The sequence below is a fragment of the Diabrotica virgifera genome, chromosome 1, assembly GCF_917563875.1.
Source record: "Diabrotica virgifera virgifera chromosome 1, PGI_DIABVI_V3a".
Classification (NCBI taxonomy): Eukaryota; Metazoa; Arthropoda; class Insecta; order Coleoptera; family Chrysomelidae; genus Diabrotica; species Diabrotica virgifera.
The window spans coordinates 72,076,741-72,100,006 of record NC_065443.1 but is presented as its reverse complement, the minus strand read 5'-3'; the positions used below and the strand labels follow the sequence as shown (position 1 = coordinate 72,100,006).

General features: G+C 31.8%; 1 protein-coding gene across 1 annotated transcript in view; it reads right to left on the bottom strand.

The window, feature by feature from the left end:
* LOC114325931 (uncharacterized) overlaps positions 1–23,266 on the bottom strand; it is a 424,930-nt gene that overhangs the window by 16,551 nt on the left and 385,113 nt on the right. The window contains exon 18 of the mRNA XM_050660141.1: positions 15,398–15,530. Coding sequence (XP_050516098.1) covers positions 15,398–15,530 — 133 coding nt within the window. The remainder of the gene's footprint in view (positions 1–15,397; positions 15,531–23,266) is intronic.

Below are 23,266 nucleotides of genomic sequence, written 5' to 3'. Positions count from 1 at the left end.
CTACATCATTTTCTATATCTCGGGATCTACTGAATATATTTTGATCGTTCTTTTTAATTTGTATGTAATTTTTCTGTACATTACAGATATGCAATTTGTCTAGACATTTATTAATTAATAAACGGTCTAATTTGTTTAAACAATTTTTAAAAAAATAATTTTTTCCCAAAAATCCATGATTTTAATCATAATATCCCTATTAATCATAGAAAAATTTAAGGTATACTTTAATAAATAAATTATCTTCAATAAATAATTATCTAATAAAAATCATATATTTATTAAAGTGTACTTTAACTTTTTCTATGACCATTAATGATACTTGATTAAAAAAATTGATTGTTGTAAAAAAATATTTTTTCAAGAATTGTTTAAACAAATTACACTGTTTATTAATTAATAAATTTATAAAAAAATTGCATATTTTTAATGCACGTAGAAATTACATACAGATTAAAAAAAGAAAGATCAAAATCCATTGAGTTGATCCGGAGATACAGAAAATTATGTTCGTTTGAAATTGCTTTTTCGGTATTTTAACTCGCTGGATTTGTAGGTTCCCCTAGTAATCGTTTGCACTACATTTTTAAAAAATCGTAGAGGGTGCTGTGAAGGTATAATGTTTGTGCAAATTTTTTATTAAAATGGCATTAATGAGATTCCTTAATTGTTATAAACAAATTAGCTGTGAATTAAAAAAAAAAACATATGGCTAACTTTGTCCCAAATGAGCACAGGCTAATTGTTTCTACAGACAACATTTTTAAAGTTATTCTAAATGTTTATAAACTAAAATTTTTTAAAAATTTGGCATTAGGATTTTTGACTATGTTAATTATTTTTTTTTTATCTTTTTTTAATACATTGTGATACTATCACTCTTATACTTTTCATTTGGCATACTCACAATTGCTCTATCTTCTTTACTTTCTGTCTCATCTTATTGCAAAATAAAGGTCTCTGGGATAAAGAAAAAACTTTTAAACTAATTAATGGATCGGTCTCAAATTTTGAGGGTTTGGTAAGTACCCCAATACCCAACTTTTGGTAAAATGCTAAAGTTCTAAGGTAGTTTTAGTAAAAGTTATTAACAAATAACGACTTTCTCTTATTTTGCAGTTTGCGTAGCAACAAATTAACTTCTTAACTTTCAAAAATCGGCATGTTGAAGGTTTTTCAATGTTCTAAAAAAGTTATTTTGTAATTTTTTGTCAACTATTTAGCTTTTGAATGGAGTGCAAAAGATCGAAAAAATCGCGATTTTTGCACGAAATTGTTAATAATTAAAAAACGGACGCGCACTCTAGGCAGGAAACAGGTAGGTTTCCTTCCTATAGGTTTACAATAACTAAAAAAGTAGTCAGCTACCTGGATATTTGAGTGTCCCGAGAAGATTCTTATTACCCTGCACTAACGCTCAAATTTAGTTATGAAGCATTCAGAACAAAATGGGGGATTCAAAGGACTTGTTTTTATCACTTTACACCTAAATAAAAATAATTCCTGGTTGTACCATCAAATATTAAGCTCCAGCTCAGTTTATAGATAGGGCCGCTTTAAGTTTCACTTACGTTGCACCATAATTTACGATTCTTATCTATGCAATCCATTATGGCAAGCTGCAAATTGATCTAAGACTCAATGGTGCAACGTGTATGTTTCCTAAGCTGAGCTTAAGGCACGTCTTAAGCTTAAGATCTGTTTTTGCAACCAGGCATTAGAGTCTTATACCTGATTGCACTAAAAAATCTTAAGCTCCAGCTTAGTTCAGCTCAGCTTATAGATAGGGCCGCCTTAAGTTTCGCTTACGCTGCACAATAATTTTGGATTCTTATGTGATTACCACACGTGGCAAGCTGAAAATGGATCTAAGATTCAATGGTGCAACGCACATGTTTCGTAAGCTGAGCTTACGGCATGTCTTAAGCTTAAGATATGTTCGTACAACCAGGCATAAATTGCGTGTATATGGAGGCGATCTACATTGTGCTAGGAAATAGTAAATGATTTGGTTAAGACCATTGGTTTGAGCCTCAACTTCAAGCATACAAATTGGATGCTGATGATCAAAAGCAACAATCTGCTTGACAGTTACAGATAGGAACACATTACTTGATAATGAAGAATCTTATGTATATTTTGGTACCAACACCATTAATTTACAATATGAAAAGCTCCGTATAAGCAAGGATTTTTTTCTTCCTCTAAATGTACTTCGCGTTAAACGCTACATTTTTTTAATGTTACTATATGGTACAAAGATCTAGACGCTGACAGAGACGGTCATGAAAAAACTAGACGCATTCGAAATGTAGGGGTGCCGACGTATTATTCGTATATCCTGGACCGAATATGTCACCAACATAGAGGTAATCCACAGAAATGAAAACGAAAAAGAAATTGTGAGAGCAATTTAACAAATAAAACTTGAATATCTAAGCTACATATTGAGATACGGTAAGTGCCGTTTATTTCAATTGATTATCGAGAGAATAATAGTTGAAAACGAACCAGACAGGGCAAGAAAATCGTGCCTCCAAAATTTGCGTAAGTGATTCGGACTCACATGAGTCGAACTATTCAGAAGTGCCGTAAGCAAGATCCGAATTATTATGCTAGTAGCCATATATATGACACCAAAGTGTTTTAAATTTGTTCGGTTCTGCGCATGACGTCAATACGTGACTAGTTAGCGGCGCCAATTTGAAATAACCTATGGATAACATGAAGAGTGGAACCATTCTGGTAACAAAATTACGGATTATTTATGTTAAATTTCTTTTTACGAAACGTAGTGATAAAGTAATGGATATAAACTTTTGTGAATTATGGATTTATTGAAGATAAAATAGGCAAATGTGCACTTAAAATAGTGATGCTTTCATTAAAATTATTATCACACTAACGTAATTATGACATTCACTGAATACAATGAGAAAAACCTTAGTATCGATCTCATTTTGTTCTAATTGAGAAATAGCTATATAATGATGGTCATTTTTAGAATTATTTTCTATAAGGAGGTATTGTAGAGGTAATTAAACTCGTTTCTGACAACCAGTTTTTCCAAATGTTTAACCTGTTATACAGGATGTCCCGAAAAGATTGGTCATAAATTATACCACAGATTCCTGGGTCAAAAATAGGTTGATTGAACCTCACTTACCTATATACAATAGTGTACACAAAAAAAGTTACAGCCCTTTGAAGTTACAAAATGAAAATCGATTTTTTTTCATATTTCGAAAACTCTCAGAGATTTTTTATTGAAAATAAACATGTGGCATTTTCATGGCAGCAACATCTTAAAAAAAATTAAAGTAAAATTTGGACACCCCAAAAAAATTTTATGGGGGTTTGGTTCCCTTCAACCCCCCAAACTTTTGTCTACGTTCCAATTAAATTATTATTGTGGCACCATTAGTTAAACACAATGTTTCTAAAACATTTTTGCCTCTTAGTACTTTTTCGATAAGCCAGTTTTTATCGAGATATTTTGAATATTTGTCGAATCCACCACATATAATATGTATATGGTTAAGTACGATTATAGAGCTGTTAATAATCTGAAAATTTATTTATAATTTACATTTTCAGGTATATTTTGAAAAAGAAGCTACATCTCGATAAAAGGTGACTTATGGAAAAAAGACTAAGTGGTAAAATTTTAAAAACACTTTGTTTAACTAATGGTACCACAATAATAGTTTAATTGGAACGTACACAAACATTTGGGGAGTTTAAAGGAACAAAACCCCATAAAATTTTTACGTAAATATATTGAAAAAGAAGCAGCATCTCGATAAAAACTGGCTTATCGAAAAAATACTAGGAGGCAAAAAATTTTAAAAACGTTGTGTTTAACTAATGGTACCACAATAATAAATTAATTGGAATGTACACAAAAGTTTGGGGGGTTTAAGGGAACAAAATCCCCCTAAATTTTTTATGGGGTGGACAAATTTCACTCTAATTTTGTTTTAAGATGATCCTGCCATAAGAATGTTACATGCCCATTTTCAATAAAAATTCTCTAATAGTTTTCGATATATTGAAAAAAATGATTTTCATTTTGTAACTTCAAAGGGTTGTAACTTTTTTTATGAGCACATTTGTACTAAGGTAAGGTAGGTTCAATCGAACTATTTTTGACCCAGAATGTGTGGTATAATTTATGACCAATCTTTTCGGGACACCATGTATAATATAAATAGCAGAAACAAACAACAAATGACAAAAATGTCGGGATTACTCGGGATTGTCACGTATTGACGTCACTTGACATTTGACAGGAGCTGCGTGGTGTCACATCTTCGTTTTCATATATCATGGTTAGTAGCCAACATTCGCATGGACAGGGCACTTGAGAAAGAAGAAAGAAGAAGGCCGGGTACAAAAATTAGTAAAAAATACGTTGTTAACAAAATTAAGAGCACAAGAAGACATTTAAATTGTGAGATGTTAGATAGTCATCATTCAATAATTCTGTCCTTGGTAGCATTTCGAAGCGGAGCTTATAGTTACGGAGCTTATACTAAAGTATACTAAACATTTTTTAACAAAACGGTTAATTACCGGGTGTCCACTTATATTTTCCCCCATTTTAACTGCCTATAACTTCTAAACGGCTGAAGATAGAAGTATGCAGTTTTCGCTGAAATGCTTTATTTTAGTAATAGTTTTGTCTGAATGGAATGAATTTTTTATATCGCTTTCAAATACGAAAACAAAAATGGCGGGTTTTTGAAAAAAACGTTGTTGACTTTTTTTAAATGGAACACCCAGTATATTTTTTTGTAAATTGAAAGAAAGGTCATTTACCTATCCAGGGATATAAACTTTTTCAAAATCGGTTGTCAAATCACTGAGTAATTAATTTTTAAAATGAAAGGTGCAACGTGGATATCACATGCTTAAATAACAGAACTAAGCAAATTGATATTATGTTATGTGATTTCCACATTGCATCTCTCATTTTAAAAATTAATTGTTCACTCATTTGACAACAGATTTTAAAAAAATTTATATCTCTGAATAGGTAAATGACCATTTTTTCAAGTTACAAAAAATATACTGGGTGTTTTATTAAAAAAAGTTAACAACGTTTTTTTTTCAAAAATCCGTCATTTTTTATTTAAAAACGATATCAAAAATGGTCATTTATCCAAAAACTTGAAAAAACGGTCATTTACCTATCCAGCGATATAAAAATTTTTAAAATCGGTTGTCAAATGACTGAGAAATTAACTTTTAAAATGAGAGATGCAATGTGGAAATCGCATACCTAAATAACATAATTTGCTTAGTTATGTTATTTAGGTATGCGATATCCATGTTGCATTTCTCATTTTAAAAATTAATTACTCAGTGATTTGACAACCGATTTAAAAAAATTTATATTGCTGAAAAGGTAAATGACCTTTCTTTCAATGTACAAAAAAATATACTGGGTGTTCCATTAAAAAAAAGTCAACAACGTTTTTTTTTTAAAAATCTGCCATTTTTGTTTCCGTACTTGAAAGCGATATAAAAAATTCAATCCATTCAGGCAAAACTTTTACTAAAATAATACATTTCAGCGAAAACCGCATATTTCTATCTTGAGCCGTTTAGAAGTTATAGGTAGTAAAAATGGGGGAAAATATAAGTGGACACCCGGTATATTCTACTTTTTGACTAATAGTGGTATATTTCTGGAAATAAAAGCTACTTTGTGCAAGTGAGCTATATATTTTATTACTGTGTAAATGTTTGATTAGGTACTTATTAACGTGTATTATTAACGTAGATGAGTAAAAGACCGCATCTATTAATTATCTCAAAAGAAACAACCAGGATTATGTCTTGTATAGCTTTAAAAATCATGTTAACACGTCTTGAGAAGAATTCGAGGCCCAACACCCGGACTGAAAATGTTCTTAATTCATGAAACTTCTAATGAATATTAGGATGTCCTCGAAAACATTCCATCTTAGTTCCACATAATCAAGAATTTAAGGAACAGTAGTATTCTTTTTCTCACGATCATCTTTCAGTGCGTCACAGTTTTTCGATTTCTCTCTAACGCATTAAATTGTATGTGACAGAAAAAAAGGCACGTCTGGGAATACTTCGGTAATTATTCTAGTTCGGTGATTATTCTAGTTGTCGATAGATGGCGCCATAATCAAAAAAGAATTATTTATTAAATAAAATAATAATATTATCAATATCATCTGTACAATTTATAAGACTATACAAATGAAAGAAAATACCATTTTATAAATGCAATAGACACAATTGATTTGGTTTTATTCCAAATTGAAAATAAAATTTGACAACTGTCAGATTTAACTAAAATGTCACGTTAGAATAAATGTCATAAATGTGTATTATCACGGACTTACCTTTTTTTCTATAATTTGTGACGCACTGAAAAATGTTCATGAAAAGGAGAATAGACTGGTTTTCTGTGGTTGCCCATCTCTATACACAATAATAACCGTTCCAGGGGAACCAAAACATTCTGAAACAACCGTTCTTTTTCTGAATGAATTCGAATGTATTTTATCATCGATCGATCACCATACCTAACCCCACATCTCCGAAATCATTGTATGCTCTACGTCAAACAAAATCTCCGACAGTCCATCGGGAGTCGAGAATTGGCATCATTCTTTCTTGAACCCTGAACAGCCCTCAGTCTCCGGCGGCTCCAACACCCTCAGCTAAGGTAGCGAGTGGAAAAGGGTTGGAGCAGAGGGTGCTAAGAATCCCCGGAAAAGATCAGGCTACCACAAAGAACGACAAATGCATATCACCTCATACAATGTTAGAATTCTTATATCGGACCAGAAGATGATGGAACTGAAGGAAGAGCTGAAAACAATAAAATGGGATATCATCGGTCTCAGCGAAATCAGACGAAGAGGAGAAGTCCAAATTACTCTTAAAGCGGGACACTTATTTCATTTTAGAGGAGAAAAAGATATTTCAAATGGTGGAGTAGGATTCATTATACATAGAAAGCACGCCCAAAATAACTAAAATTATTAGCATTAGTCCCAGAATTGTTTACCCCATCTTCAAACTAAATGCAAGATATAACCTTAAGATAATCCAGACATATGCTCCAACGACTAGGCCACTTGGATGAAGAAATTGAAAAATTTTATGACGACCTACAAACAGCATTACATACTACACCAGCATATTACACAATAATTATGGGCGACTTTAATGCGAAAATGGGCTTTAAACAAGATGATACAGAAGTAGCAATGGGCAAGTATGGGTACGGCGAAAGAAATGAACGAGGGCAAAGACTGCTCAACTTCTTACACCAGGAAAATTTATCTATGATGATTTCTTTTTTCGATAAAAAGCCTCAGCGTAAATGGACATGGATAAGCCCAGATGGCAGTGTCAAAAATGAGATATATTTTATCATAACGAATAGAAAAGAAATAATTAAAGATGTTGAAGTACGTAACAAATTTTCGATAGGAAGTGACCACAGATTAATCCGAGTAAGGATACAATTAAATGTCAACTTGGAAAGAACAAAGATGATCTTCAAAACACGAAAGAAGAAATGGATTCCCCCAGAAAACAACGACCTCTATGAAGATAGACTAAACAGACGTATACAAGACTTAGAAAAATAGAAGACATCGAACTAGCAAATAATCTCATAACGAAGGCACTAAAAGAAACCGAAAGGGAGTGCTGCCCGACGGTCGTGACCCATAAAGAAAAATTAAGCCAAAATACTAAAGAGTTACTAAGTAAAAGAAGAGAACTGACGGAAAAATACGACTCCAACTATACAACACTGAGGAAATTAAATAAAGATATCCACCGATCAATCCGAAAAGATATAAGAGAAAACAATACAAGAGAAATAACACAAATAATTCAAGAAAACAAAAGTTTAAAAGTTTTACGGCGAAATACGAATAACATTGGCAACAAAAATATGTAAATATGTACAGAATAAGAAACAAATACAAAAATATTGCTACGGATAGAGCCGAAATCCTTAAGGTTGTCGAATCGTTTTATCGCGAAATGTATGAGAGCACCAACGCAAGGCAAGATCAGCCCCTGCGCAAAATCACAAACCAGGGATCAGAATTAATGCCAGAAGTAACACTATACGAAGTTAAAAAGACATTTTCAGAAATGAAAAATAATAAATCCCCTGGCGATGACGGAGTAGTGATCGAGGCAATCAAACAAGGTGGAAATAAAATTATCCAAGTTTTGGCCAAACTTTTCACCGCCTGCATTTACCAAGGAAAAACCCCTTCCCAATGGAACAATGCAGTCATTGTTTTATTGCACAAGAAAGGTGACATAACAGATCTAAAAAGCTACCGTCCTATCAGTCTGCTATCACACTTTTCACAAAAATTATCAAAAAAAGACTGGAGGACATCAGCATATCAGCCTAGAGAACAAGCTGGGTTTAGATCCGGATATAGCACTAACGACCACTTACTGGTAATAAAAAGCTTGATAGAGAAATCGGCGGAATACAACAAACCATTGACACTGATATTCGTGGACTACGAGAAAGCGTTCGATACCATAAACCAGCAGAAAATGTTAAAAACATCGACAGAATGCCGAATAGACCATCGCTACACTAACATGATAAAACATATCTACCAAAATGCAACGGCTAGCGTAAGACTCTCTGATCAACAAACTAATAAATTCTGTATGCCGCGAGGAGTACAGCAAGGAGACACCATCTCACCAAAACTGTTCACAACTCTTTTAGAACACACTTTTAAGAAGGCAGATCTGAACGAATATGGTATCAATATAAATGGAGAGAAGCTCAGTCATTTGAGATTCGCAGATGACATCGTCCTTATAGCCAATCGTATGGATGATGCAATAATAATGTCGAACAAGTTATATCAGGCTTCCTTAGAGGTCGGACTAAAGATTAATATTAACAAGACGCAAATAATGACTAATCTGGTGCTAAATCGTAATATTGTTGTTGATGGAATGAATGGATATTGAGAAGACTGTATCTTATAAGTACTTGGGATATGAAATTCGGTTGGGAAGAGATAACCAGACTTGCTAGCTCCCACGTCGCATAGGATTAGCCTGGGCAACTTTTGGTAAACTGAGCTACGTATTTAAATCGGACTTACCCATATGCCTGAAAAGGAAAATCTTTGACCAGTGTGTATTGCCTGTACTCACTTATGGGGCCGAAACATTAACACTCACAAAAAAGGTAGTGAACAAGATTCGCATAACTCAGAGGGCTATGGAGCGCCAGATGTTGGGTGTCTCCCTGAGGGATCGAATCCCAAACGAAGAAATACGCCGTAGAACAAAAACAACGGACGCCGTCGAAAGAATCGCGTCGCTCAAGTGGAATTGGGCAGGAAACGTCGCCAGATTGTCAGACAACCGATGGACAAAACGCATTGTCGAGTGAAGACCACGAGAAGAAGCACTAAGGTGCAGAGGACGACCACCAACCAGATGGGCTGACGATCTGAAGCGTGTTGTCGGCAACTGGATGCAAGCCGCACAAAACAGAGCAAGATAAAAAGAGCTGAGGGAGACCTATGTCCAGCAGTGGACGAGTACGGGTTGATGATGATGATTATGATTTCTCGGACCAGCGGAGTTTTTTTTACAAAAATCAGAATTTGTCACTAAGACAATGAAATTGTGTCACAAAGGAAGGAAATACGTCAGGTAGAAAAGCCATCACAATGTTATACAGCATTTTATGGAACCAATCCATCAGGAAAGAAAACAAAAGAGGATATATGAGACTATAATGAAAAGTATAGCTCTATACAGCTGTGAGGTATGGCCACTAAAAGAAAGAACACTGGCAAACACTGATAGTAACAGAAATGGATTTTTAGAAAAGAGCCGCAAGAAGATCAAGAAGAGAAAGGATTACCAGTGAACACATTAGAATATTAGAAAAATAATGGGAATCAAACGAACAGTCACGGATGACTTATCGACAAAACAGCTTATCTGGTTAGGACATACACGAAGAATGGATGAACAACGAATACCAAAAGAAATACTAAAATGGCAACAAGAAGGAAAGAGAAAAGGAGGTAGACCGAGAAAAGTTCGAGCTAAGAAAAAGACAAATAGACAGTAGGATTTATCACTGCACGGGTGGCAAAAAGGTATTGCGTTTGGTGGCACCGTATTTTTCTGCGCCTAACAGTCATTCTGTATATCAGCTAGTTTCTTCAGGTTTTAGAAATAAATCAATAAAGGCTTCTAGTTAACAACTCACCCCAGAGTCGCGGATAGTAAGCAGATACCAAGCAGAATGAGCTACCAGATTTAGGGCACTATATTTCTACGACGACTGGGCGTCAGACCCGTTTTTGGGAATGTTAATGAGGGTTTTCCAAGTCAACGGGCCAATAGTAGAGTTTTGAGGACGAGCGATGCTCTGTCGATGCTCTCTCATTATTCAGTGGTTAAGAGCGTGCGATGACAAATTGTCATCGCAGGCTCTCTACTAATCAACCGCACTCTATTACTTGCAGAAGTAGTAACCTAATCCAAAGATCAAACTCTTCTAAGATTAGTATATTCTCTTTTCCCATATTTGAGAGAAACAACTCGACAGACAGACTTCTACTATGCCACAAATAAATTGTTACAATAACAAAAATAGATGAATTGCTTTTAAATTCAACTACGTCTAAGTTATTCATCAAATGTAGCACTGGGTGACTACTGAGTGTATGCAAAACTCAAAAGAAAGGAAATTAGTACCTAGTTCGTTGCGGAAAAAGGCGCAAAGGTAAAATCTTGCCATAAAAAATGAATTAAAGTAATATAAAAGCATTCTATAACGCTTAAAGGAAACCTGTTGATGAACAAGATTGAATATTGATCGAATGTTGTTGTTTTATGAGAGACATCCGGTATGTATGTTATTGTTATAGATTCATATAGTTTCATCATAGTACTAATTACATATTCTAAGAAATGTGCCTTTTGATCAAGTGCTTTGAAAAGTGCCTACAATGTGATGTACTGGAGGAATTTATTTACCTTAGGCAAAAACACTATGTAAATCTAAAATCATATTAAGGTTGTAAGTGTCAGTAAATAACATCACTTTAATGAAAAATTAAAATCTAATTTTAGATTTAACTATTATCCATAGTGATAAACGAAATTAAAAAAATACTGAGTTTTCTACTCAAGTTTTGAGAGAGGTATATAAAAAACATTTATCACGAAAAAACGAATTAATTGTCCGTTAAAATATTTTTCTATAGACTCTTTCCTTTTCTGAATTTGAACTAAACTTCTAAACATTTTTGTGCTTACAGGTGTGAAAAACGTTGTTTGCAAAACAATAACAAAGATATAAATATCATAAAAAATAAAGTTTATAACGGATGTTGTGAAATCTCATAATCATTTCTATGGAATGAAGAGTAAAGTAAATTTTCCTCAATTCTTTTAAAAATGCTCCCGAGAAATGAAGGTGTACATCTATGATATAGTCGAGGAAATGAAGCTGAAAAAATGGCAAAACCTCGCAATTTTTTCGTCCAGCATCGATTTGTACAAAAATTTGGGACTAGGCTCATTACACCCTCTAGTTTATTTTCTATATTGAGTCGTTGTACGCTATTGGTTTTTTAAGGGTAGAAACTACCCCTAATTTTAAAAAATTATAAAATAACATTTTAAACTTTAATATTGTCAACATTTGGTTCTAATTAGTTACATAATGATTGTTTTATGCTTTAAGATATACTATCATAATATTTCGACTCTTAAAACCACCCTTGTTGGAGCTATATATATAAAAAATATACTTATCCTAAAATAATAATTTTGGTTTGCATAGATTTACATAAAAATTTGTGATTAGGATCATCTTACCCTGTACTTCATATTCCATATCATGCTTAAGGGGGTTGATTATTTTTAGGGGTGTAACCTACCCGTTATTGTCAAAAAAATTACATAAAAACATTGTAAACTTTAATATGGGTAAAATTTAGTTTTGATTGGTTAAATAATGACTGTTTTATGCTTTAGGATATAATATCATAATATTTCAACCTTTAAAAACCACCATTAATAACATTACAATTTTTATAAGTAGATAATTTAATAGATCTACAGCGTGTCTACTTGAGTTGGAAACATATGGGAAACTTTTTTATTATTAATTTTACGAAAAAAAGTTATTCTTTATAAAAAGTTCTACATGCCCCAAAACCTAAGATTCAATTATCAGATATCACATTTTCTCAATATTATACGAGGTATGTCAAAAAATATGAATTTCGGCTAAGGGTAAAGTACCTTTATTTCCCTCAATATCGAAAATTCTTATGATAAAAAGTTGTTTGGAATTAAAAACTAAGATGAAATATGCAATTACATGCTTCTTATTGAAAAAAAAAATATTTTTCTCAAATTTATGGATACCCAACATCGTTTTTAATTATTACAAATATCATAACTCGTTTATTATTCATTTTACGAAAAAAAGTTATTCTTCATAAAAAACTTTGCATGGTCTAAAATCTAAGACACAACCATGATATATCAACTTTTATTAATTTTATACGAGGTGTGTCAAAAAATATGAAATTCGCTCAATATTATAGCACCTTTATATTTCACAGTATTTCAATTAGAAGGATGTAATTGCATATTGACACATAGTTTTTAATTCTAAACAACTTTTTTAATAACCGTTTTCAATATTGTGAAAAATAAAGGTACTTTACTCTTGAGTGAAATTCATATTTTTTGACAAAACTCGTATAAAATTAATAAAATGTCAAATCTGTTGGTTGAATCTTCGGTCTTAGGACATACAGAGATTTTTATAAGGAATACCTTTTTTTCGTAAAAGTAATATTAAAAGAGTTATCGTATGTGTAATGAATAAAAACGAAGTTAGTATCAATAAATTTGAGAAAAATTTGGAAAATATTTTTTTCCAATTAGAAGCATGTAATTACATATTTGAGCTTGGTTTTTATTTCCAAACAACTTTTCATAATAAGAATTTTCGATATTGAGAGAAATAAAGGTACTTTACCCTTAGCCGAAATTCATATTTTTTGACATACCTCGTATAATATTGAGAAAATTTGATATCTGATAATTGAATCTTAGGTTTTGGGGCATGCAGAACTTTTTATAAAGAATAACTTTTTTTCGTAAAATTAATAATAAAAAAGTTTCCCATATGTTTCCAACTCAAGTATACAGAAAAAAAAGTAGAATTAAAGATTTACAAAAACATTTATTTACACAAAAATGCGAATTTACAAATATGTACAAATACAAATAGTTTTTTAGTCATCTTCCAGTATACGAATCGGTTCTGTGGTATTATACATACATTGAAAATGATCCATAAGCGGACTATTCGAATTTTTCGAAAAAAAAATTCCTTTTATTAACATGGCTCGTTCATTTTTGGCGATAAATTTTTTTTCAAAAACAATTTTGTAGGATTTTTGAAGAGCTATAAAACTGTGTAAACTAAATTCCGTAAGATTCCTTAGTTTTTCATTGGGGTGGGTTTAAAGGGCTCGAATAAGGGGGTGTTTGCTCGTAAATAGAGGTTTTAAACAGCTATATCTCGCTAACTATTCACTATAATGAAAATATATGCACAATAGAATTTTAGTTATTAAAAAAGCTATAATTTAGTTATCAATAATTTTTCTCGTATCTCCAGTGTTTTCTGAGATATTTTGAAGTAAAAGTGAAAAATAGGAAATTGCAAAAAATAAATTTTTGTTTAAACTCCAATTTTTCTAAAATTTGGCCTTTTAAATAGGTGAGACTTCTTGGGTGTATTTATAATACAAATGTAAAAGGAATTACAGAAAGCTTAAGACCATTTTTTAATTAGCAGGGTAGTTAGGGGGTTGTTTTCACTGATTTTTCCATAGAGAAAAGCAGGTACCGACCTTTTCTTGATCATAAGTCACTTAAGTTTCATGCGAAACTTTTTATTATTATTTTTTGAAAGGTCTAACTGCATTCTTGAAAAAATGTTATTTTTTTCGAAAGTTTTCCTCGAAAAATGCAAAGATTTTCCGTTATTTGGCTTTTAATATTTCAAATTATGCATATGACGAAAAAAGCTAACATTTAACATGCCGTATCTCGGTTTGTTTAACGATATTAGAGATAAATAATTTGGGTTGGGTTACTAAAAGATACAATTTTGGTATCCACAGTTTTTTTGATTAAATGCACATTTTTCGAGGTATTCTCAAAAAACCCTCTAAAAAAGTCGATTTTTTCATCGAAAAACTGTTACTTTCAAGCGCGAATAACTCGAAAAATATTAGTTTTACGAAGAAAATGTAAAAAACATTTTTTTCTTAGAATTACCTTTTACATTTATTTCCCTGGTTAAAATGTACCGAAAAATTCCCACCCCCGAGATGGGGTGGCAACCACCCCCAAGGTTTTAGCGTACAGCGGCATTATATAGAAAATGATCCTTGGACTATTCCCTACCTTCTGTGAAAATTTCAAGTAAATCCATGTTGGACGAAAAAAATGCGAGCCAAAATGCTTCATTTCCTCGACTAATAGATGTTTCTATGATTTTAAAATTACTTCGAGCGGGAACAGTTGCTTCCGTAGCTTTCAGCTGGGGTTGAAAAATCCATCCATTCGATTGCATTTTAATTTTATTTTTATCATTCAACAACATCGTACTCAGGCTGCTGGGGAAAAGTGTTTTTTACACCACGGTCAGTGAATAAATCATAAAAGGCTGCGCTACAAATGGATCAGAATATGGCCAGATTTGTTCTGCAACTACTGCACTACCTAATCTCGAGATGCACCACTACCGGGCTCAGGGGATTCATGCTATTCGGAAAGAAATACTGCGTTAAAATACCTAAGAGAACTGGTGAACCTGGCTAAAAAATTTAGGTATTCTAACGAACAGACAAAGTCATATAGCAATTTCATAAAAGTATGCAGGATGGAAGTTGCACACGGACACCATCCTAGTAATCAACTAGATCAGGTTAAAGTAGACCTGACCTTAAGTGTACAAAAAATAGACTACTGAGAAAATGAGGACTATAGAGGACCTGTAGAAAGGGGAAGACGTAAATTGGTCGTAGTATAGTCTCAATAATATTCACAAGTGCCCCAAAATCCTCATACAAGTCCCGAGAAAAATGATGATGAAGCAATTATTAGCAGTCATCTAAGGAAACAAAACAAATACATTAAGACGGAAAACTGGTTATTAAAAGTTCTTGAAAATTATTAAAAATATGAGAATGAAAAATGACACCAAAAAATTTAGGTAAATAATAAATTAATAAAATAATAATATAAAATTAAATGAAGTAATTATTATTTTGACTCTCACCTGCTGCTCACAAACGTCTTCTTTACTTCCACTTCTTTTATAATCTGAGTAACTTTCTGCACATTGTGCCAGGCTTCTCCTAAGTAATTCTTCACTTAATGCACTTGTGCTACCACTAGGAGTTGATGTACCCCTAAAAAGACTAATTTTAATTTATAGAAGAATATTTCAACCACAGTGGGATGAAAAGTTCGTATGCTGACACATAGATGGCACTACTGATATTAAATCCATATAATTTTTAGTCAGCACTAATCTTCAAAAGATGCGTGTATACATTTGACAGCTCTCGAACTATTAGTTTATGAGATATAGCATTTTAAGTAAATCAAGTTCTGTCAGTTAAAAAAAAAATGGATAAAAAGGAATCTCGTGTCTTATTAAAGCATTGCTTTTTGGCGAAAAAAATACTGTTAAAGCCAAAGCTTGGTTTGATAAACTTACTTGGACTCTGCACCAGAAAAATCAACTGTTAAAAAACGATTGTTAAGTTTAAACCAGGCGAAATGAGCACCGAAGGCGATGCACGCAGTGAACACCCCAAAGAAGCTGTTAGCGACGAAAACGTCAAAAAAGCCCACAAAATGATTTTGGATGACCGCAGTGAAGTGAAGTTGTTCGATATCAAAGGAGCGTGTTGGATATATTGTGCATGAATATTTGGGTATGCGAAAACTCTGTAAAGTGGGTGCCGCGAGAACTGACAATCGATCAAAAACAACAACAATTGATGGTTCTCAGAAGTGTTTGAAGCTCTTCAATCGTATTAAAACCGAATTTTGCTTTGATATATTACAATGGATGAAACATGGCTCCATCATTTCACACCGGAGTCCAATCAACAGTCTGCTGAGTGGACTGCACGTGACGAACCGACTCCAAAGCGCGGAAAGACGCAAGAGTCGACTGGCAAGGTTATGGCATCAGTATTTTGGGATGCACATGGTATAATATTCATCGACTATCTTGAAAAGGGAAAAATCATTAACAGCGACTATTACATTGCGGTATTGGAGCGTTTGAAGGACGAAATCGCGAAAAAACTGCCCCCTTTAAAAACAAAGAAAGCGCTATTTCATCAAGACAACGCACCGTGTCACAAATCGATGAAAACGATGGAAAAATTTCATGAATACATAATTGGTCTTCGAATTGCTTCAGCAGCCACTACATGGCTCCCAGCGACTTCCACCTGTTCCCTGACAAGATAATGATCACTGGAAGGAAATTTAGCACAAATGAAGAGGTAATCGCCTAAACTGAGGCTTATTTTGAGACTAAAGACAAATTGTATAGTCGGTTCGCTAAACTCAGACACAACTGGCTAGTGATTTTAGTAAGTAATATTGCCAATTTGGTAAAATTGGCGAGAACATAATTACTAAATAGTTAGTAATTATTAAATAGTTACTAATTTTGGCAAAATTAGCAAAAACTAAAAAAATTACAGGCTAAAATCACTAGCCCGTTGTGTCTGAGTTTAGCGAACCGAATATATCATAAAAATGGTATTGAAAAGTTGTATAACCGCTATAATCGTTGTATCGCCCTCAAAAGTAACTATATTGAATAATAAAATCAAACTTTATCAGAAAAACATATTTTTTCTATGTTGGCCTACGAACTTTTCAGTCCAACGATTAGGAGAATGTTTTATTTATAGTATGACTAAATATATTCGACGAAGGAAAATTAATATGTAAAAATATACAGTGCTCTTCAGATAAAACTATTCACCTTAAATAACTTTTGAACCACTAATTTTTAGAAAAAACCCAAAAACACGTCAAATAATACTTGCTGGGAAAGGCACCCTCTCACCCCCCGTATCAGCTCTTATTTTTTTAAATTACTTCCACCTTTTTTATTTGATATTTGGATTCTCCTCTTTGTACTGATTTCAAAAATGTATAACACTTGATGCTTAAAGCGATTAGTTTATGAGAAAAATAGCAAAATCAAAAAAAATTGATTTAATAAAAATTATTTTTTTAACAATTTTATAACATTTAGAATCACATGTCATACATTTCACTACCAACAATTTTAACAATTATTATTCAAAATTTTAACAAAAGTTATTCAAAATTTCGTTTTGAATAAATATTGTTAAAATTTTTGGTAGTAAAATTTTCATTTTAAATGTTTGTATGTAATAAAATTGTTAAAAAAATATTATTTTTCAATCCAGTTTTCTTGCTTTTGTACTAATAATTTTTTGTCATAAACTAATCACTTAAAATATCATGTGTTATACATTTTTGAAGTCAGTACAAAGAGGAAAATAATAAGGAAAATAAAGAGGTGGAAATAATTAAAATAAAATCAAGTGATGATGTCCTGGAATAAGAGAGATAAAGATTTTCATAAATATTACAATAGGTAGAAAATATCCAATATCGAACTGGGTCAAGATTGTGTAATATCGACTAACATTTACCTTGATTGTTTATTTAAATATTTAGTGTACGAATCTTTGAGCCACGGGTGCTGAATAAGCAACCCGTGTATTTGTAAAAATAACATAGTTCGATTGTCAAATAATACAATGCAAAGATTAGAATAAACTTGGTGTTCGTCGAGGTAAGATGTTTCATTCTCCCTTAACTACTTAACATTGAAAAGAACCTGAAGATTAGAACCACTTTAGTTACCAGAACCTCCGCGTATATTACATGGCGGTCCAGAAGGTCTTTGTTAAGTAGTTATTGTACTTAGTTAAGTGTAAATTTTAAGAAGAAGTTAATTAAGAAATAAGAAGATGGAAAATAAAAGAAAAATTAAAATAAGGGAAACTTAAGTTAGAAAAAGTTAAGTAAATCTAAACTAAAACAATGGGAGCGACGAGAAACTGAAAGAAAAAAAAGAAAATTGGGGTAAAGTATCTATCCCCCATAGATATTATTAGCTGATAGATGGAATTTGCGATGCCCACCAGACTAGACATTGGAGACACGTCGACATGGACGAAAATTGGGAATTCTGGAACCATGGAACCAGCCGACGCGGCGTCAGGAGGACGCACATCCACGAAATGGACAGTGGTGGACAAGGACAAAAGTACGTGATGTGTGAGTAATTTGACTATATTGTATTTATTGCTTTAATATTTCTCATATATTGCATATAGCCTAACATAAGAATAATTTTTATTTTGGAATGCAATAATTATTATTAAATTAGGTCATCAATTAAATTTTCGAGTTTTTACTAAGTATTGTTATATTTCTATTTGATATAAAAATTAAAATTTGATAATTATAAACAAAATTCACTTTAATATAAAATATTTTTAATTTTCTCAACCTCGGGCATATAAATTTAGAACAACCTGTATACAACAAATTGTTACATTTAATTTTAAGAAGTGATTAGAATAAGCGTACGAAACTCGGAACAATGTGCTTAGATAAACAAAGTGAATGACGCGTACCATTATCGTTCTTCTCGGAAGGTCGATCATTAGCCTATGCTAAATAAAACTCAGTGAAATAGATGATAGTTCATTATCGTTTTTCGCGGAAGGTTTCGATCATTAGCCTATGCTAAATAAGACTCATTTGAAAGAGAGAATAGGTCATTAAAATTTGTAAATAGTTAGAAAGTATTTTAGAATGGGAATTAAATATTTTCTTTTGAAATCCATTAAGCATATTTAGAAAGATTAAAAATTGGTTTTGAGGAATATTACGAATGAGAGTTGGTGGTGGAAGATTGATTTGTGAATCTGGAAGGGATATTTAGAAAGTAGGGGAATGGATGACAAAGTGAGGGCAGAATGTTTTGAGCTGTCGAGAAGTGAAGTCGAGTAGTAGACGGTAGTGTACGGAGAGTGAGAAAGCCGATGTAGTTCCGTGAGTGTGGAGTATCTATCGTGGAACGAGAAGTAGGCCAGGTCGAGAGTAAAAGAACCTCCTTGAGCCAAGAGTGTCCCGGTAGCTGATAGCAGTTTCGAAAAAGGTAGAACACAGCATCACGACAAAAGCAGGAACGAGAGCTATTCGAGCTAGTTTTTCAAAGGAGAACATCACTGGAAGCCAGGACGAGGTTTGATCGCAGCCAAGGATAGCAGGAAAGGGTCTTGTGTGAGGACATTTTCAGTTCACCAGGAAAAGGTCAGTCTCATTTGTTTGGACATGAATGTATGGGTTTTTCGTATTAAATTCCACATAAAAAATTGAATAACATAATCAATAATATCAGAAAAGCTTCATCAAACTTAAATAGAGTTGTTCCTAATAACTCCTAATAGTTAAATGTTAATAAAAACTTTCAATTGAAAACCAAAAGGAAATAAGATTCCCATTTGTAAATGTTATGTTTAAGAATAATAAGAAATAGCAAATATTAAGCATTGATTGCCTTTTAAATAAAATAAAAAATATTTTGATTATAATTGTAACCCATATGTGTATTTTTTTTACTCTTTTCTTTTCTATCCCGATTAGGAACCATTAAGAAATATTTAGAAGCCACGAAAGTAAGTAATTAATTTATAATTCGCCCTGAGATTGAAAACATATTGATATGTGATCTGGTTAATTAATTGGATTAGTATTAATACATTGATTAAATTAAGTAACATATAAGAATATTATCTCATATCAATAATCAAGATCACATCAGTATATATATATATAAATATATTTAATAATTTAGATTTAGATGGTTTTTGATCAACTACATTGATACTTGATATTAAGTTTTATTGTTAACGAAAATAAAATGTTATTTTGCAATTCTTAATGGTGTCCTGGAAGGATGGTGTCCTGGAATAAGAGAGATAAAGATTTTCATAAATATTACAAAGAATATTATCCCATACAGTGACTAACGAAGATTCAAACAGCATTCATAGATGCAATCGGAATAAACTATGAATATTTTGACAAAACGAAAATTTAAGGACAAGTTAATAAGATGTTAAAAAAAAAAATGAAATACTGAATGACAAAAGTTATTGATAAAATAATGAAGTACCTATCTAAGGAGACATTATTTTGAGACATATGCATATTATATATAAATATACTTTAAATTTTTATATTAGAAATATATTTAAATATTTGAATGAATAATATAATTTATGTAAGGCTTTATAACAGGTATAACTAGAGAAATAGAGATAAGACTATTGTGTTGTGACGGTATAATATAAAGTGACTAATTGCGCGAATAAGTGAGAAAAAACTATTATTTAGTAGATAGCACCAACTCATATTATTTATTTAGCGTATATTTACAAGTTTTCGTTCCTAATCCTTTTTAAGTAAATATTTTATGGGTCCGCGGCCCAGACACAGAAACATTAGGATTAATTATATTTTTAGCCCAGAGACAGATTTAATAGTAGGATTTAAATTTTTTAGCTCAGAACCAGACTTAGCTATTAGGTAGAACCAGTATTAGGTATTCAGCGATGGTAGCTGAGCATTTCTGGTGAATTTTTTAACAGAATATAGTCTATTTTTATTACCACTTTCTTTCGAATTTTTTCATTAATGAATACTGAAGTTTTTAGATACCGATAACAATCCTTTTTGTTTTGATTTAGTTTTAAAAAATTTTAGATTTCGATTTTTTAATATCGGTCGAATTTTAGTACAAATATGATGTTTAATGTTTTATGATAAATTATTGAGATAACTGATTTTTTTAAATATATTAAAAGCATAATTAATTTAAGACAATCTAGACAAACCAAAAAAAAACACACTCTTGTCAAGAAAAAGGTACAAAATGAAGATCAGAAGATTTTAGCATACCCAGTTTTTGTTTTGAAGTAATCCTATTCTCAACTAAGGGGGAGCACTAGGTTCAGACAGGAATTTAGGGATGCGAGAAGTAGAAAAAGATTTTTTTTAAGCACAACTATCCATTTTGTCTTTTTGGAACTAACCTTCTCACGACTAAGGACGTGCAAAAGGACCGGAAGCAAAGTCAAGGGTATAAAGTTGCGGAAAAATACCCACCAAGTAGGTAAGGGTTAGAAAATGAAGAATTTTTAAAGTAAATGATATATAAATATATAATTATGAAAAATGATATGAATATGTATGAAGGAAGATATTATATGAAATATGAAGTAAATGATAATAAAGAAGAAATATGAATAAGAAGAAGAAGAATAGTACACTATGAAGAAAGTACTAAGTATAAAGAAAATAAAGAAAAATGTAATTAGTGTGAAGTATGTACCTGACAAGAAGAAAAAGAAGAAGAAGTAGAAGAAAAAAGAGAGAATTTTTAAAAGAAGAATATATAAAAATTTGAGAACATCAAAAGAATTGTCTTATAAAAGTCTAGTAACAGAATAAGAATTAAGAGAGTAAATTAAATTTTAAGAGTTTAAGCTGTAATTTCTTTTTAAATCTTTGAGAGAAAGTAAAGTATAAAATATAATTTCTGAGTGTAGAATTTCACGAGTAATAAGAAAAGGAATTATGTAAGAATAGACAATATTTTACATTATCGAAGTTTGTGTTTGTAAATTATGTATATGTATTTATGTTTAGGTTTAATTTTTCAAGGTAATGTTTGTGTTTTATTGGCGTATAGAAGTGAAAGTGTAAAATATTTGTTAGTAAACACACCGTAAAATTTATCCTTATACCAATTAAGATTTTTTTTCATTTCGTAAATCAGATAATAAAAAAAAATCTTAAAGAGAGGAAGGATGGTGTCCTGGAATAAGAGAGATAAAGATTTTCATAAATATTACAATAGGTAGAAAATATCCAATATCGAACTGGGTCAAGATTGTGTAATATCGACTAACATTTACCTTGATTGTTTATTTAAATATTTAGTGTACGAATCTTTGAGCCACGGGTGCTGAATAAGCAACCCGTGTATTTGTAAAAATAACATAGTTCGATTGTCAAATAATACAATGCAAAGATTAGAATAAACTTGGTGTTCGTCGAGGTAAGATGTTTCATTCTCCCTTAACTACTTAACATTGAAAAGAACCTGAAGATTAGAACCACTCCAGTTACCAGAACTTCCAGTTATATTACAATGATACGGGGGGTGAGAAGTTTTAGTATGGCATAATTTCTCCCCCTTCAAGTATTATTTGTCGTATTTTTGCATTTTTTCTAAAAATCAGTGACTCAAAAGTTATTTAAGGTGGATAGCTTTATGTGAAAAACACTGTCTATACAAAATATGAGACATGTATAAAAGAGATCTATTATAAACGAGCAATGCTTTTACTTTTCGGTGAACTTTGTGGCAGAGGTCCTTGGATTTTCTTCAAATTTTAGTATGTTATTAAACCTATTGAAAAAACGTTATCCTGAGAGCTACAGCACCCTAGGTGCCTTAGAGCAATAGATAGGGCCCGTCAAAAACCCAAAAAGGTCGTTTTTACCCTATATTTGAGAGGTTGGATGTATATCGGCTTACAGTTAACCGATTTTAACTTACCGAATTTCATTTTCTTTGAAATTTTAAGTAGTTTTTTAAGTGACAATTTCAAGTCTCTAGTTAATTACGCTGATTTTTGGGACCATTTTAAGTAACGTTAAAAATTTCAAAAAATTGATATTTTCAAAAATTTGTCAAAAATCTAATTTTAATCCGATTTTTTATTTTCTGGAAGGCAGTTGAAAGGTATTAAATGGTCTTCAAATATTTTGTGAGTTAAAATCCATTGAGCAGAAGCGGAGATACAGCAGATTGGAAATGGACATTTTTGTAAAAAACGCGTTTTTACGCATTTTCGCAGTGCTGGCACCTTTTGGGTATGTATTAAATTGTACAAAAATTTTTTTGGGAGTAGTTTTTTATATAAACAATAACGTATTATTGGAGATTTTCTTAGACCAAACCTCTACCTACCTTATATAACCCTCTAAAAATTAG